Source organism: Crinia signifera, chromosome 4 (assembly GCF_055691185.1).
Source record: "Crinia signifera chromosome 4, ASM5569118v1, whole genome shotgun sequence".
Lineage (NCBI taxonomy): Eukaryota > Metazoa > Chordata > Amphibia > Anura > Myobatrachidae > Crinia > Crinia signifera.
Genome location: NC_139220.1, coordinates 9,798,770 through 9,817,306, shown reverse-complemented (window position 1 = coordinate 9,817,306; position 18,537 = coordinate 9,798,770). Strand labels below are relative to the sequence as shown.

Below are 18,537 nucleotides of genomic sequence, written 5' to 3'. Positions count from 1 at the left end.
CCAATATATAGAGTCAGGTCAACCAGATAAGAGCCAGCACGCCTCAGCTGAATTTTTTTCCTAGATGTGGGCACAGATACACAATCTATATTTGCTGCCCTTCATGGCATTTTCAGGCAACTGGACCCCCCCACCCGCACACCTGTGTTACACTAAGAGATCAGTAAAAAATATACTGTTCTAGGCAGGTACAAACAGTTTTCCTACTGCAGGAGGAAATTAAGTTACAGTATTAGATAAACTGGAGATTATTCCACAATACTGTCTGTCTGTAAAAGGGAAAGTGTCATGATAATATAGCCACAAGGGGGCACTGTTGGATTATACATTAAAACGGCATATAGTGTAAGAAACCCTGCATCTATATTTAGTTATCTCCCTTGTAGGAAAAGATGGTGCAAGTTTCATATTCTCCATGCGTACGGTAAGCAGTGCGCAGCGGTCAGAACCCACTCCGCGGACAGAATCGCTCCTCCGCACTGAAATGTTTTCTGGAACAGGATCCCAACATGCCAGGGCCAGCAGTTACTGCAGGCATCCTCCCCACCGACAATACGATTCAGGAGCCACTGAGCGGACAGTGGCGCCACCCCACAAACACCTGGGGACAGAAACCGATATTAGCAGCTCTAGTGGAAGTGCGGACATATCAAAACAAATAAAAATAATACAGATGTGGCACCCAGTATTGGGGGTGGGGGGGCAGGTTTTTTGGGCTCCTTCAAAGTCTCAAAGTGAAAATAAAAAAATACATTTTTGCAAACTTGCAGTACACTTTTGGTGTGTGTATTGTATCTTATCCAATAACTTCCGGTGTTTTGTGCAACAGACAGGTGAAGGTTATAGGAGGACCAGGTAAACGGAAAAAAAAGGTTTAGCCCCGCCCATGAGGAGCCAAGTGTCATCTCACTTGAATTAATGTGACTCAGCTTTGGCTCTGGATCTGCATCGAGGACTGGAGGAAGCTTAGTAGAGGTAGAAGGTCTCATTTGATCTGAAATAGAGAAATAAAAATACAATAAATAATTCTCAATGATCTCACAGGAGATGACCACGTAAGTACATCAGACGGAGAACCATCACAGGAACAGACCGTCTATAGAGGATGGCACCAATTTGATGAATTTCAGCTTTTTATCCAGAAATGAATCAAGATATTCAATGAATAAATGCCCAGCAATGGCAAATGGTACCTCTTGCTTACATGCTATGGAGGCATGAGGCACTGTTAATCTGGAGGACGAAGAGATAAAAAACTATGGCCAGAAATGTCCCCATTTTATTTATTTTCTTCCATTTTGCCGATTGATCAATCAGCCGGTAAATCTTTTGTTTAAGCCCAGACAAGATGGCCGATCGAGGGCACTTACACTGGGCCTTGTGAACACACTTACTGGGGTAGATAAAGCTGACTGTGGCCGCAAATCCGGAAAAGTTGTTCTCGAGATCGCTTTTGAAGGTAATGACCATTATGTTGCTTGGGCTGAAGACTTGGCGAGAAACCAAAAATCCACATAATTTTACTGTATATAGATAAAAAAAAAAAACAAGACCGGTTAGGTCAGTGATGGCTAACCTCGACACTCCAGCTGTTGTAGAACTACACATCCCAGCATGCCCTGCTACAGTTTTGCTATTTGGCCGTGCTAAAACTGTTGCAGGGCATTCTGGGATGTGTAGTTTAACAACAGCTGGAGTGTCAAGGTTAGCCATCACTGGGTTAGGATATTATATACAGTGTATATGACAACACAGTATGGTCAACATACACAAGGCCGTTTGTTGACACAGGCAAACGTCGACATGGTTATGGTCAGCATGAGTTTCCGTACTTTACCATCCACGTGGACTCTGAATGCGAGCGGGAAGGATTACAGAGCGCAGCCCGATGCACGGTGAGTGAAGTGAGCCAAGCGAGGGGATGCACTAGACTAACTGGGAGTCCACGCTCTCAGGTGTCGACGCCGGAAAATAAACAGGAAAATCATTTAATGGGTCAACCATTTGCTTGTGTTGACCTTTTTACAGTGTCAACCTTGTGCATGTCTACCTTTGTCAAAATAAAATTATAATCCTAGCACCCTGCACAACCCGCGCAGTTCCTCTTCCCTTCCTGTAGTGTCGCTCTTGCTGTAGTGGCTTCTAGCACAGTGTGGTCTGCACTCCAGCACTGAAATGCAGACCAGACATATGCTAGAGGCAACAGACAGCGACACCCCAGGCAGGAAAGAGGAACTGCACCAGTTTTGAAAGATGCAGGGTACTAAGATGATCACTATCATTAAACTCTAAAGTAACGCAAATCGCTCATTATGGTAATAATTCACCAAAGACAGATCTAGTGAGTTTGTGAACTTAGTTAAATTTGCAGCAAGGGTGTAATTTGGGGGCCCCTACATAGATAAGCAATACTATAGTAACTGGATCCCATGGGGGCCCAGAACAACAGCAGACTGGGAATTCCCACTTAACTAAAATTGGCCGCACCACCCATCCACATGAGCACTGTAGAGCAGCTATTTTGTGTCCCATGAATGGAAGTTTGTTCCAAAAAAAACCCCTAAAAATAATCCATTGTTCAAAACAAACAAATGTTAAATACACCAAAGATAAGAGGGTAATGTGAGCGGACATCGGTTATTCCGTCTCGGCTAAGGCAGTAAGTTAGAGAATATACCATTGGGACAGTATAAAAGAGTGAAAAGGAACTGTTCCCGCAATGATGTTTTAGAAGAGCAGTTCAAAGAACTTGACGAGAGGTTTTTGCAAAAGGGTTATGATCAAAAAAAGCTAAAAGAATCCAGAGATAAGGTGGATCTTGTGAGTAGAATAGATTTGGTAAAAGAACAAGGGCGGGATGTTGTAACATCCGCGGCCCCCTTCGCCGGCTACCGCATTATTAATAACGGCATATGCTATAACATATGCCGTTATTCATGCAAGGGACAGCTCTTGCGATAAGCGCTGTCCCTTGCGATGCGGTGCCGGCGCTGGACTTCCGGGTCTGTGACCCGGGAGTCCATCTGCGCATGCGCAGACCCCGGCGCCGGCCGCAGGGCACGCTGGGAGGGATCCGTGACGGATCCCTCAAACAGCGCTGCGGTAAGAAGCCCATAGGCTTCTGCAGGGATTCGCCAGCTTTAGCTGGCGATTCCCTCCGCAGCGCTGACACTGCGGAGGGGGCATATAGCATATAGAAATGCGGTAGAAACCCCGAAAACGGGGTTTTTACCGCATTTCTGCTATATAGCATCCCGCCCCAAGAGAGACAGAATCAAGATAAAAACTTTGCTGAATGGGCCTTTTTTTCACAATATGGGGCACACCATAAACAAGTAGAAAAGGTGATCAAGAAGAATTGGCGTATTCTACTTGATGACCCAGTATTGGGCAAAGTAATACCTAAGCACCCGCACTTTATCTATAGGAAAGCACCATCGCTTAAAGATCACCTAGTTCGAAGCGCACTAATGGACAGAAACGTTATGAGTGAAAGAAATAAAGGGTTCCATAGGTGTGGTTCATGTGTTATATGTAAATCCACCTACCATAAAAATAACGAGAAAAAAGTACAGACTCTAGAAATTAAGGGAAAGAGTTATAAAATTAATCAGTTTATTACATGTAACTCTAGGAATGTTATATACATGCTCGAATGTGATTGTGGTCTCCTTTATATAGGAAAGACCACCAGGAATTTGAAACTTAGATTAGCCGAGCATGTATATAACATAAGAAAAGGATGTATGACTCATCCACTTTCAGACCATTTAAAAAAAATACACAATAAATGTGAAGGATCCATAAAAAGATTTATAGGGTTACAACAGATAAAGACCAACTGGAGATCAAGAGATTTGGATACTCAGTTGGCAAAAGCAGAAATGAGGTGGATTTTTAATTTAGATACACTTGTTCCGAATGGATTAAATGCGGATTTTGAATTAAAATGGTTTTTAGAATAATATGCTTGTTTTTATCGTTATTCTTGTTTACTAATCACGTCTTGTATTTTCATGTTTTTTATGTACCATATGTGCTGCTCATCCGCAAAGAAGGAAAGGAAAACAACTAAAAGGGGACTGACTCTCCCGGTAAATAGGGCTGGACATTGCAGGAACGAAGTACTGCATAGAAGGTATGAGGAGAGTCACTACCCATAAACCTTTCACTATACATTGAGAAATCCGAATATTATAAATATAGATGACAAAGAAAATGTGTAATGATCACTACCATCAATGGAACGCAAGCAGGAAGGAATGCTGACACGCAAAGTTACAGGAAACTACAAAAGAAATCCCTATTCAGCGTATTGAGATGTCTACTTCCGGTAGATGGAACGCAGAGGATGTGACGTGAGACAGACACGTCAGTCCCGATACATCACTTCCGGCAGAATATTCACTGATGGAGCGCATACTTCCTGACTTGCTGGAACGCAAGCAGGAAGTATCATTGATCGTATGACGGTATTTTGATTTGTGTAACGCGCGAAAACAGCGCGATAGTGATTGGCGGTAGCGGACGATGGTACGGGATTTAAACAGCCATCTAGCAGCTTACTGATTATTCAGCTTGAAAAAGGGGACAGCGTTATCCCCGAAACGCGTTGCTGGAGCGGCTATCATAGCTGCTTTTTCACTTGCTGCTGGCACTTGGCACTTTATTCACCAGGCACTTTCTGCACGAAGCACTTTCATCCCGGTTGGTACTCTGGACTATACTTGAAGCACGCTGCACTTTCTTTGGCAAAAGAACCAAGCTACCTGCGGTGTGGTCGCAGGACCTTTCCACTAAAGGGCTAAGCCCACCGCAGCACCGTGATTTGGTGAGGAGAAAGTCACTTTGCAGATTGTCCAAATTGTACAGAATAACGAAGGGATGTATTGTGCATAATGCCTGAAATGAATTCATCACTTGTGTCTTGTTTTATATGTGTTTTTTAGGTGTACACCATTGTTGAATAAATTCTTTTTAATTACAGATGGTGTTTTTATACATCCTTCTAGTGTGAGTTGCGCCACCCAAGGACACTATTACCAAACCAATTAAGGCAGTAAGTGTCTCTGCACCCCCACATTTACCAACACCCGGTTATTATTGAGATGATGTCAGATCAGACAATAAAAGCAAAAAAAATAAAAAATTTAATAAACATTAAAACCACTTCTATGGGGCCGGGCTCCTCTCCGCACATGGCTGCAGTGTGTGGACAGGGGAAAATTACTCCACTATGAACTTTGAATTTCCAGATTCAGAACACAGGCTTCAAATGCGGGATGGACTAAATATAGGGATATGTCAGTATGCAGCGAGCAACTCATTCAGGTTCTGTTTTATTTCTAAACATACATTCAGTAACGTACAGAAAATTAAGGTTCCTACTTATTAGGAGAGTTTCATCTCTGTCGGCGTAAATGGAAACCCGATCGTATTCGCATTCCTCCTGGTATTCCAGCGCAAAGTCTTCAAAACTAAGCTGCAAGGACAGAAAGTAACTAGGACAACTAAATGAACCACGTAACCCTCACCCCAGGATGTACAGCGATTTCCACAAAGATGCTAAAACTTTGCAGGAGGTACAGAAACACAAAAGTGCTTTAAATCCATCTTGGTGGCCAAGAATTGGGACTTGCAGCGCCACTGATCGGACGAATGGAAATGGTTGCTAGACAGGGGGTGGGGGGGGAATTCTGGTTTAGATCAGGGGATCTCATCAAATAAGGAAACATTCCATTTTATGTCAATAAACTTCCCTACTCCCAATTAGTAGAATCAGAGAGTCTCAAAACCTGTAGAACCCCAGAGATGCAAAGCATGACAGTCATGGCAACTAGCCAACCATCTTGCCCAAGAGCCTGGAGAAGTCCGAAATCACACAATGCAAATGAAGCACATCATTGGGTGAGCCTAGGCTGCCGGCCAGTCATTAAATTCAGACAGAACCCTTTTAATCTCTTCTACATGGGGGAGCAACCAGGTGGTTCCTAGTAGTTTTGGAACCATGTCGATCCCAAGTAGAATGGGGAAGATCTACCAAAGAAAGACAAGTGGAGAAACTAGAACCATTTGTCAAGAACATTCTATGAAATGATAACTGGAAGTGGATTAGTTACTATCTGCAAATTCTAAGTCTGTGTGATACCCCTCCCCCATATCCTTATGATGGTACCAGCTTTTGGAGGGGTCTATTCAATCATTTTATATATATATATATATAAATCATCCTCCATTGATGAAAGCAGAACAATCATGAATAAATAAAAATAAAAATGGCGCCACTATCAGTCACTCCGTTTTGAACGTACTTTTATAATGTCACCTTCTGGCGCTTCGATGATCCAGCGGCACGTGGTGTTACTGGGATATGACCCGGGGTAATTAAGGCTGAATATCTTCCCTTCCTCTCTGAGCGCTGAAACGCTGCCGCACCCAGAACCTGCCCATAAAGGAAGCGGAATTAATTGATCTGGACGACTTAACCTAAACGCTAAGAACTGTCCAATGTATCCGATACATCGGTCGCTGCCACCGAAGCACCCACCTTTCTCCGACGTGGCTGGCAATGTGGAGAACTTGAACTTAAACCCGCCACCATTTACCGTGTTGTCCGAAAGGAACGTAACGGTCACCTTATTTGATGGGATGATTAATGGAGATGGCAGGACAGATCCACAGACCTTTCCTATATAGAAGGAGAAATGCACACAGTATATAACCATCATTTCTCAGCTATATATATATATGTTACAGGTCAAGCCGAACACTGGTACTCAGGAAATCATAAGAAGCCGCCTGCCTAGTGCCCTCCGCAGACGCCTACCTAATATCTAGTTATGCCCCTGGACCTGCTCATTGTGATGTGGTATAAAATGAATAGGAGGGGACACTGTTACATACTGTAATATGAACTGTGGCATAATATGCACTGGGGACACTTTATGCCATAATGTGAATAGGGGACACTGTGTTGCGTCAAGTGTACTGACAGCCCTACAATGTGACATCATGTGACCTAGGCTATTATAATTGGGTGCAATAGATGGACTGGTGTGAATTATTCCCAGGTATGTTAGAAAAGTTCTCATTACACCTGTAAAGCCACACCCACAGTTTTGCCTAACCACACCCCAAAGTTTTGCACAATGCAATGCAGCTTCTAAGTTATAATTATTTATTAGTTCCTCCGTTACCTCTTCCCCAGAATGTGGTTCCTGGAAATGTTTCCCCAATGAGGGTAACTATAATTAATATGATGTCCGTGCCGTCATTGTAGCCGTAATAGCAGCCCCCTATCCCCAATACAGAGGGCGAGCCAGGACCGGATTAGGGGGGGGGGGGGGGGGGGCTCAGGATGCCTGGGCCCCCCTCTATCCAGGGGCCCCCTGTGGTTGGCATGTATTTTTTTTTCAGCTAAAGGTTTTGTGCCTGGGAGTGGGGTACTGCTGCAGCTTCACCTATCTGCCAATGTGACAATGATTAATGGTGCTGAGCATCAGGAGCCAAGGCACACTGACTGCACAAGTGTGCAATGCATTACTGGGAGTTGACTAAGTCCCATGAGATTTTGCACAAGAGGTCAGAGGCTGAGCGGCTAGAGCTGAGCTCTGCTTGGTGGAGCACATCATATGCTTCTCAGGCCCATGGAGGACAGCAGCAACAGCCTCGTCATGGGAGGGTTTTTAAGCAAAGGCAGCGCTGAGCATGTCAGTTTATACTGCCTGTACTCTATGTTTTGACAGTGTAATATTCTCCCGTGCAGTTTGTGGCCAGTAATGACAAGTGGGAGGGGGCCCCGTCTAAAGTGACGCGAAGGCTTAATCTGGCCCTGGGGCATGCAGTGAAAGGTTTATTACAAAGAAATACTTCTTGTAGCCATGGAAACACTCACGGAAATCCTTTAGCTTCACGGTAAACGTCAGAGAATCGTGGGCGCAGGTGACGTGATCCTCGATGTCCAGTTTAATGAACTGAATCTGGATAATGGTCTCCTCGGAGGAAATAATCGTCCAGCGGCAGAGGCTGCAATGACACATTTAGATGGTTCGTTTAGGTTTGTCAGAGTCTCCTGTGGAGCAGAACATGGGTACTCCTAGGGGAGATCTATCAAACCTGGCAGAAGATAAAGTGTAGGCGTTTCCCGTAGCAACCTATCATTTATCTAGTACAGCGTATTTCCACGACAGTCAGTTATAAGTGATTGGTTGATTTGGGAAAACTTTAACATTTAATGGGCCAGATGTACTAAGCTTAAAAAGTGATAAGATGGAGACCAGCCAATAAGCTCCTAACTGTCATGTTACAGGTTGTGATTTAACAATTACAGTTTGGGGGCTGATGGTTTATCACTCTCCATTTTATCACTTTTCAAGCTTAGTACATCTAGCCCTATCTCTTTCAAAATGTTTGCTACATCTTCCCTTAGAAGCAAAAGCCTGTAGTCTCCCAATATGTTACCATTATTACCCAGATTTCTAGTGTACAAGGTCCTCATAAGCAAAAGGGCAATGTGAGTTATATATGTTTCTTTGGGTGTCAAATGTGGGCACCTGGAATTCTTAGGGTCACATTTTTAAATGACCCCCTAACTCATAGTTGCCTACCCTCCTGCATTCTGCAGGAGACTCTCTGAAATAACACCAATCTCCCTCTCTCCCTCATTAGTCTAGCAATCTCCCTCCTATTACCTAGCCCACATTACACTGTTACATTTTGGGGGGAAAGGAATGAGTGATAGATACATTTATATTGAATCATCAGCACCATTTCCCAGCACTTTAGCAAGTATAGTATCTTTTACTAACTGCTTTGGGATCATCTATATTTGTACATAAGTAATTTTAATAGATTCCTCTCAGATGTACAGTAGCAGTACACACCCACACTTCTAGGTGCCACGTTCACAATCTCTTTTCACAGTCTCACCATATATGGAACTAGACACGCCCCTTGGGCGGAGCATGACACGCCCCCTCAATGTGGCTCTGTTCAAAATTATCCTACCAACTATAATCTCCCTGAAACTAGTTTTCAAAAGTAGGCAAGTATGCCCTAACTTTACCATGTCAGCGAGAGGCATTCTGTGTCCAATACGACAGACAACTCAGGGCAGAGATAGGCAACCTGGGGGACTCCGGCTGCTGTGGAACTACACATCCCAGCATGCCCTGTCACATTTCTGCAGCTAGAGCATCTCAGCACACAGGACTGAATGAGGAGAAGCCGGCGTATAGGAAGCCTCCCAGCAAATACACTGTAATACCACAATCACAGAGTCTTTGTCTCCGGCTTACCGGTTACTGGAATAATTGCTGGCCGCAACCAGCGGGTACTTGATGACACCGCTCACGGCAACGATAATCAGAGGATCGGAGCTGCAGCCGCCTAGGAGATAAAATGCAGCATATGCCGAGTATCAGGGACGTTTTGAGGTTACGCATTTACCAGTTTTTGATGGGCAAAGTGCACGCAGCGGGCAGCCATTTTGTGGACCGAATCGATGTTCACAAGATCGCAAACACTTGGAAGCATCGACACAACTTATTTCTACGGTGACCGCTGTTACCTGAGCAGCCAATAATGTGTTCCCTCAAAATGGCCGTCTCCACTGCGTGTGCGCAAATAAAACAGCAAAGTAAATTATATTATTTTTTCCTTTAAAATCACATCTATAGGAAATGTATTTAGTTTTTTTAGCATTGCCTTAAAGGGTTTATTTACTAAGATGAAAGTTCTACTTCAGATGGGATGTTGCTATGGGAAACCAATCAGATCCTGGGCCAGATTCTTTAAGCTTCAAAAGTGATAAAATAGAGAGTGTTAAACAGCCAGCCTATCAGCTCCTGCCTGGCATTTTTCAAACACAGCCTGTGACATGGCAGGTAGGAGCTGATTGGCAGGCTGTTTATCACTCTCCATTTTATCACTTTTGAAGCTTAGAGAATCTGGCCCACAATCTGCTATCTTCTAGAAGGTGCTAAATAAATAAGATTATTCTGATTGGCTGGTGGGGCGTATCCATGACCAGAGATATTGGTTGGTATTTGGTCATACTACAGAAAGTATTACAGGATTAATAGGCCATAGAGGCATACTGACCACAAGCGGACTGCTAGGGTAGGCCAAGGTACTGTGAGACCAAACACTGCATTTACCGCCATGTTCCAGTGTAATCCGTATAATCTGTGCCGGTCATTCTGCGAAGCGTACGCCGGCCGTACTCACTGTCCTCCGTGGAATTCCTCAGGAAGTCCAGTAGAGCAGAGACCTTGGTGTATATGGCGGGGGACCCCATAGCATCCCGGTTACTCATCTGCGTTCTCCAGGATCTTCCACAACCAACACCCCACGATGTACAACCAACCAGGACCCATGATCCAGATCGCCGCTTGCAAACCAAGGGGCCACCAGAGTCTCCCTGTATGATGGAAGATAGGACATTGGGCCCCTCAGAATGTGACAGAATACAGTAATATTCTCAGCAAACATAGAACATACAGTCCATGTACACGCGTGGCAGGTGTCAGACACACATTCAATCATGGTACACGCATGGCAGGTGTCAGACTCACTCACACTCATCCATGTACACGCGTGGCAGGCGTCAGACTCACACTCAATCGTGGTACACGCGTGGCAGGTGTCAGACTCACTCACACTCATCCATGAACACGCGTGGAAGGTGTCTGACTCCACTCAGTCGTGGTACACGCGTGGCAGGTATCAGACTCACTCACACTCATCCATGTACACGCGTGGCAGGTGTCAGAATCACTCATACTTATCCATGGTATAGGCGTGACAGGTGTCAGACTCACTCACACTCATCCATGTACACGCGTGGCAGGTGTCTGACTCCACTCAGTCGTGGTACACGCGTGGCAGGTATCAGACTCACTCACACTCATCCATGGTACAAGTATGGCAGGTGTCAGACTCACTCACACTTATCCATGGTACAGATGTGGCAGGTGTCAGACTCACTCACACTCATCCGTGGTACAAGCATGTCAGGTGGCAGACTCACACTCATCCATGGTACAGGCGTGACAGGCTCACACGCACTTATCCACGTTAACCATTTTTTTCAGATGTAATAAAATGCCAACTGACATGACAAAGCTGGCATTATAAGGAGGGTGGCATAACTGGTGATACTTTGTCATACACCTTTGCGAAATGGTTATACAAGACAGTGGCACTGTAAGTGTGGCATCAATGTGTCATGGTACACACACCCCTCCTGTATGGGGTGCCGGACGCGGTCCCAACAGTCGGGATCCCGACAGTCCTTTACCGGATGTCGGGATCCCGACTGTCAAAACTCCGACAGATGGGTGCCCGACGGCCACCCGCTATTCTCCCTCATGGGGGTCCAGCTTAGCGAAGCGAGGTGGCGAGCATAGCGAGCCACCATGCCCGCAGCATGGCGAGCACAGCGAGACCGCAAGTGGCTTTGTTGAGCACACCATGCTGTCTGAGTCCGGCCAGTCGGGATCCCAACGTCGGGCTAATGACTGTAGGGATCCTGACTGTCGGTACCCTATACCACACCCCCTGTATGTGCTCCCACCACCTCATGTACCGCTGACCACTATAATGTGGCACTGCGACAGGTGGTACTGGTGGGAGATAATGGGTTCTGTAGTAAAGATAGCAGGACACAAGCTGACGAGGGGTTCCAGACCACAATGGGTAACACAGGGGGGAGGCGCAGGGTGCATATTTGGTTTACCTGTAGCCATTGGTAATGTAACTGAATATGGAGACACACACACAACCACAACTACACATACACACACACACACACTTTGTTTCCCACCTGACAGGCATCTTTGCCCCCATCCGGAAAGCCGGCGCACATCATGGACCTGTGTAAGGGTGGGAGCCCCATATAATCCAGCACGGCGCTACAGGTATCATCATCCAATAAGGGAAGCTTCACCTCCTGCAGGGTGTCAGAGAGCGCCCCACCTGGCAACAACAGGGGACGGGAGATTAAACTGTAGATGCACAAAGCGATGGAGAGAGACAAAGTACAAGCCAATCAGCTCCTGTCTCCAAAGTACCGGCTAATCAGCATGTAACATGGCAGTTAGGAGCTGATTGGCTGGTACTTTATCTCTCCCCTACGTATTGACTGCCAAAATAATATAATATACCCAACCTGCACATAAACAGCGTAAAGGTAGAAAACAGCTGTAAGTGGTGAGGTAATTAGGAAAAAATAAATCTACTTGACACAAACTTACTCTCATTAACCCTTCCCCATCCGCTGGCGACACACACGGTTCCAGGCTCAAACTTCTCTCCCACCTGTGGGAGGCAGATTCTCTGCACCTGAGTACCTGACGTAGGGAGCACAAGGGATTAACGTCTCATCTCAGTGCCATCCAAACAGTATGCGGGACATAGATGAGGTCTCTCGCTCTCTGCACCCTCCCCTGCAGAGCCTGACTAAGAGCCAATGGGCCCTAGGCAGGTTACACAATTATGGAGGAAGCCATTTTGTGAGGTGTCGAAGTTGTGTTGCATCCCCGCCACACTAGCATGGTATGGCCGCCATTTTGGTTGGCAGAGTTACGTAAATAGTGTATAGAAGCAAGTAGGAATAATTGTGCAAACCCTGAGGGCAGCCATACAGCATTTACCAGTCAGAAGTTATGGACAAAATATATATCTTATGTTACACATTGCCATGGGTAAGGGCTAACTGAAAGATCCAGCTGAAACCGGACACACAGCACCCCTGGAAATATGACGACGAAGCTTTGGACAAAGACACAGCTGTGCATCCATACTGTACCAATCAGGAGAAGCGAAACCTGACCTCTTGGCCAATGAAGAACTTTACCCTATCGTCTGGACCCTATAAATTGCTGCACACTCAGTAGAGACGGTCTATTTGGACTGTGCTCTGGACTGAATACAGCTACTCGGTCCGAGTGGCGCCTGCCAGTTGTGAGACGGTAACTGCGCTTCTGTATTGTTGTATTTGTACTGTGGCTGATTGTGCTTGAATCTGTTTTTCCCCTTTTCATTAGTTATTGTTAAGTATCGTGTAGAGATTTGTGTATGGTGTTGTTGTTTCATATTCTATTACCCCTGTGTCCATTAGGGACTAAATATACGGTGAAGGACTTCGTACCCTTACTCCGGAATTTATACCGTCTCGTGTTCTTATTCGCTATAAGCGGAAGGGTTTACAGGAATAATACCTGGTATATTTAAATGTGTTTAATTTACACCATAAGGGTATCGTTGTAGTGTGAGAGATACGCTGATAAGGTGGCGCTAAGCATTGGTTAGCCCGTAGTTAGGTATAAAGGTTAAAAGTTTATGTACTCTTTACGTAAACTGCAAAACTCACTTATTATCCATCGGTTTGAGATTTATCAGAGGCAATTCAATTGTCAGCCATTTTGCGGGCTAAAACAAAGTTCAATAGATTACAGATTATTTCTTCACAAGAAGTAGAGACATCACTGAGGAGCCACCGTAATTTACTAAAGATTCGTGAAGTGAAAAGTGGGGATATTGCCCTTAGAAACCAATCAGATTCTAGTAATCATTTTTCCGGCTGCTCACCCAGAACGATCTTTCTATACAAATAAACCAATGCGATGTCATATCTCATGCTCCCGTCGCTCCTGTAGTTGGGGTGCACATTCACATGGGAGACGGCCATATCTTGCTGCTGAGGGTCCATGACATTACGGTCATACTCTCCGACGACAACGGTCAGGTGCTGGACCTTGTCTCTGGAAACATCCAAAATGGAGAAGAAAAATGAGGCATAGGTGTCTCACGAGGCATTAACTACATAAAACCATGTACCATATATATATATAATACTTACCAGATAACATAAATACAAGTCACGTTTACATATTCCTAATAATCATAGATATTGTAACCTACGGTTATGGCAGCCATTTTGTATGCCACACCGTTAACCAATCAGAGTGTAGTCAGTAAGTGGTACCTCATGAATCCTGAAGCATCTTGGTCACAGGGCCCTAATGAATGGATACTTGGAAATATTTTGGGACTTGACACAAAATGGCCACTGCTGCCATTTTACTATTATAACAGGAACAGTCCTGTAGCCATAAGGCAGATGTAAAGTGCGCGGAGCCCGAGGGACAGACTTACTCAGACACCGGATGCACACAGTGTGCTGCCGTCACCACCAGCTGCTTCTCCACAATGGCTCCCCCACAGATGTGTCTGTGGTTCAGCTGCAGGGACACCTGAGCGGGAGAGCGGGAGATTATTAGTTTGGTGGCTTTGGTATATTGGGGAAACAGAAATAACCATAATAATTTCGGAATAAAGATGGTGAAACTGGATGCTTCCCCATTCCCATACCAGTCTGGTGAATCGACTCTTACAGGGTTTTATTTACTAAGATGGGCGTTTTAATAAAGATGGGATGTTGCTATGGGAAACCAATCAGATCTTATCTATTATCTTTTACAAAGTGCTATATAAATAAGTAGATTCTGATTGGTTACTATGGGAAACGTCCCCTCTGCAATAGAACTCCCATCTTCGTAAACTAGCTGACCCGCCTGTCTCCAAAACTTTAATCTCCAAAACTGCTGTAAAATCTCGTCCTATGCTGTGCCAAAGGCCCAAGATTGTCGTTTGTTAAAACCTCCACCATAATGTTGGAATGTGTTTGCATTGATTCTCAATGACAGCAATGAAATCAGGTGTTGTGTTGTTGTGAGAAACACACCGCTCCTGACATGATAGATTGTGTGTGTTGAGGAATTCCACATCCACACCTGAGATGTAGCACCTATCAGGCAGTTATTATTGGTGCGTTCTCTGTGTTTGTGTGTGTTGTACTTTTTTGGTGTGTGTTGTGGCATGTGTTGTACTGTGTGTGGTGTGTTATGCATGTGTGTATCTGCCCAATGTGTAGGTTTGTGAAGTGCACTATATGTGGGTTGTACTGCATGTTGTATGTTATGTGTATAAGGTGTGCTACGTATATATGTGTGTGTAGCATGTTGTGGGTGCGTATGTGGTTTACTGTATGTGTACGTGTGTGTGTGTGTGAGATATGTACGGTATATCCCCAACTATTTTAAGCCTCCACCATAATGTTAGAATGAGTCATTCATACTCAATGACAGCAATGAAATCAGGTGTGGAGTTGTTCCTTCGGCTTCTGTTTCCCAGATCGTATTTCCAAGATCAAGCAAGGCAAATTCATACCTCCCCAGCTGTCCCGCTTATCGCGGGAACGTCCCGGTTTTTTGGGACATTCCCACATCCCTCCCGGAGTCGGCAGTGCCCCAGAGGGGCTGGGGTCATAGTCAGCAGCTCACGGAGCTGCTGGCCATGCCCCACAGCAACAAAAACAGATATGCAAATTGAACCTTTGCGTTTTTCAAATTTCTAAGCAAAATTTCCCAAAAACGGCTTTGAGGTGCACACCACCGGGTCCAGAGGCACCTTGTTGCCGAATTTGCGGCTCTGGGTGCAATGCGACAGACACACTCTTTATTTATTATGCAGATAAACCCAGTGGCGGAAATTGTGAGTGGTTGGCCCAGGTGCAAAAATATAATTTAGGCCCCCCTCCTGCACTCCAACCCAAGTTCACAATATGCTTCATTGCAGTGGGTGGCAGCAGTGGGCCCTTTAGTCTTTAGGGGCCCGGGGGTTCCGCCTCTGGATAAACCCCTTATAGGTAAATTTACTAAAGCAGTCCACCTTATCACCGGAATGGATGGGAGGCTCCTGAAAATCAGGTCCCCCACCCCCCCGGAAAGGTGGGCAACCCTCCTGGATACCCCTTCCCCCCCCCCCCCTGCCAGACCATTTCTCCTGGACTCGCAAATATAAGTCAATGGAGACTGCCTTATATTTGAGGGCTCTGGGACAAAGATAGGGCAGGGGGGCTGACACCATGTGACATCAGCTGCTCGCCCCGGCACACTGCGTCCCACCCGCATTTGCATGGGAACGCCACAAGCGGTTTTATGGGGGCGCTGGGCATTCCCATGCCCCATTGCCGCCACCAACCCCCCTGTGCAGGGCCAACCAATCAGCTCCTTTCCTTTTCAAACACAGCTGTGACACAGCGGTTATTAGGTTACAGGGTCTAGGTTTGACAGTCAAAAGATCGACCACTGTTGGACGACAGTCAAAATGTTAACATGGTCATAAGGCCGACATGAAAAGGGGTGACACAATTTTTTTTATTTTTTCTGGTGTCTGTATCGATAAAGGTCGACATGCTGTGCTCAGAACACTAGTATTATATTCTCTTTGTGTGCACCGGGATGGTAAAGTATAAAAAAGTTGTTTAATATAAAATATCATAGAAAAACTCATGTAGACCCTTTTCCATGTCGACTGTTTTCAGGTCGACCTTTTGACCACATCGACCGAATGCACGTTGATCTCTTCATGTGTCAACCTTTTGTCTGTCAACCTACTGTACATGCTGTTGACTTAATGACACATACTGGTGATGGCTGGTACTTTATCTCTCTCCAAATCTTAGTAATCTTGGTACATAGACCCATACAGCACATGAACAACATCATCCTCCATTCTGCCCTCAGAGTCTCACACTTACTGTCCACGGCTGTCCCCCCACCGCAGCCTGTGCTCCACCAATGATCCGCGAGTTCATCTCCAATATATTCGTGGTCTCCTTCCTTAGGTGCTGGACGCCACATTTCCCTCCTGAGCGGGAGACAGGTGACAAGCAAAAGCCATCAGGTTCCCCTCACCCGACGTGTGTGTGTGTGTGTATGTGTGCTGATTGTATGTGTGTGTGTGTGCAGATTGTGTGTAGATTGTGTGCGCAGATTGCGTATGTGACGTTACCTGAGCTTTGTAATAGTGTACACAGATCAGCATCCTCCACACCTGAAAGATTTCAGTTGCTCACCAAAATGTTTCCCCCATAGATCACTCGATGCTGAGAAAATGAGCTGAAACTTTTTATACTGAATCCCTGTAGATTGTAACCTTGCAGCAGGGCCCTCCTACCTCCAGGTCTGTCTGTTATTACCCAGTTTGTTCTATCACGGTCTAAAATTGTAAAGCGCAACTAAATCTGCTGCGCTATATAAGACGTAACGGAATCTGCTGCGCTATATAAGACACTAACACCAATATAACACCCCCCCCCCCCCCCCCCCCACACACACACACACACACACACACTTCTGTGTATATAGAAGTATGAAGCAGTGATAAGGGAGGAGAAGTGATAAAGTGCCTGGTTTATCATCAGCCAATCAGATCCCAACTGTCCCTTTTTAAGACCAGCCTGTAACTTAACAGTCAGGAGCTGATTGGCCGGTTATATAGTACTAGGCACTTTATCACTTCTCCTCCCTTATGACTGCTTCATACATCTACCCCACGGTCTTGTGTGACTTGTGTCTTGTGGGACCAAGTTCTCTGCAGTAATGTAAGATGAAGGAATATCACGTACACTGCACAGTTATCACTGCATAATCATACAGCATGTAATGGGGCGTGGGAGCCCCGCCTCTGTACGGGTAGCGCCCCACTGGGGCCCATCCACAAACACTGCACTCTGCTGCAAGACGTGCGCTGAAGCCCAGTGACCAATCAGAGCGAGACCTACTCAGATCTGCTAAAAGGCAAATATACAGTTATACAGTCAGTTTACAATAAGACCCCGGCCCTCCGCCATAAGAGGGCAGCTGGGGTCACACAGAGCTCACCTCTGGTGTTGGGCGACATCATCCTTTTCCTGGAGACCACCGAGCCGGACGCAGTAGTCATTGTCACACCTGGCAGCACTGCGTATTACATACAGAGAGATATAACAGGGGGATAGGACATACACACTCCCTATATTGCCAGTCTCACAGGTGATGTGTTCGTGCCCAGAACCGGGGGTAACTCAATGCAATATGTGTGGCAGCACTAACCCAATGTAACACGCTGAAATATAACCTCACCCCATGACAGGAGCAGGGCAGGAAACGCCAGGGTGCACAGAATCATCCCCCAAACACCAGGAGGCATCCAGCAATGCTACAGAGTCTTCACTTCCATTCACCTGCAGAACCTCCTGGAGATTGCAGCCAGGTGAGGTGTCTGCAAGAGCTGGACCCGGAATTCCAGGTTTGTGAGGTCTGGATCTGGATTACCAGGTGAGTAAGAGCTGGACCCGGATTACCAGGTGTGGGAAGTCTGGACCCGGATTACCAGGTGAGTAAAGAACTGGACCCGGAATTCCAGGTGTGTGAGGTCTGGATCTGGATTACCAGGTGAGTAAGAACTGGACCCGGATTACCAGGTGTGCGCGTTCTGGACCCGGATTACCAGGTGAGTAAGAGCTGGACCCGGATTACCAGTTGTGCAAAATCTGAGACCGGGTTATCAGTTAAGTGCTGGACCTGGATTACCAGGCATGCAAAAACTGGATCCGGATTACCAGGTGAGTAAGAGCTGGACCCGGATTACCAGGTGTGCGAGGTCTGGACCCGGATTACCAGGTGAGTAAAGAGCTGGACCCGGATTACC

At 45.8% G+C, this 18,537-nt stretch overlaps 1 protein-coding gene across 3 annotated transcripts in view; it reads right to left on the bottom strand.

Moving 5' to 3' along the window:
• The window catches only part of OVCH1 (ovochymase 1), a 34,265-nt gene extending 16,151 nt beyond the window's left edge, over window positions 1-18,114 (bottom strand). For 2 of the 3 annotated variants that reach the window (XM_083181028.1, XM_083181030.1), the window contains exons 1-15: window positions 17,730-18,114; window positions 16,604-16,713; window positions 14,158-14,255; window positions 13,591-13,763; window positions 12,255-12,350; window positions 11,825-11,976; window positions 10,228-10,420; window positions 9,297-9,387; window positions 7,895-8,025; window positions 6,548-6,688; window positions 6,312-6,442; window positions 5,389-5,482; window positions 1,395-1,523; window positions 911-994; window positions 424-601 (exon numbers count right to left, since the gene is read on the bottom strand). In XM_083181028.1, coding sequence (XP_083037154.1) covers window positions 424-601; window positions 911-994; window positions 1,395-1,523; window positions 5,389-5,482; window positions 6,312-6,442; window positions 6,548-6,688; window positions 7,895-8,025; window positions 9,297-9,387; window positions 10,228-10,420; window positions 11,825-11,976; window positions 12,255-12,350; window positions 13,591-13,763; window positions 14,158-14,255; window positions 16,604-16,713; window positions 17,730-17,790 — 1,862 coding nt within the window. In that variant the 5' untranslated portion in view covers window positions 17,791-18,114. Of the gene's footprint in view, window positions 1-423; window positions 602-910; window positions 995-1,394; window positions 1,524-5,388; window positions 5,483-6,311; window positions 6,443-6,547; window positions 6,689-7,894; window positions 8,026-9,296; window positions 9,388-10,227; window positions 10,421-11,824; window positions 11,977-12,254; window positions 12,351-13,590; window positions 13,764-14,157; window positions 14,256-16,603; window positions 16,716-17,729 lie in introns of those variants that run through there. The other variant, XM_083181031.1, reaches the window with a different exon arrangement.
• Between the last annotated feature and the right edge of the window lie 423 nt (window positions 18,115-18,537).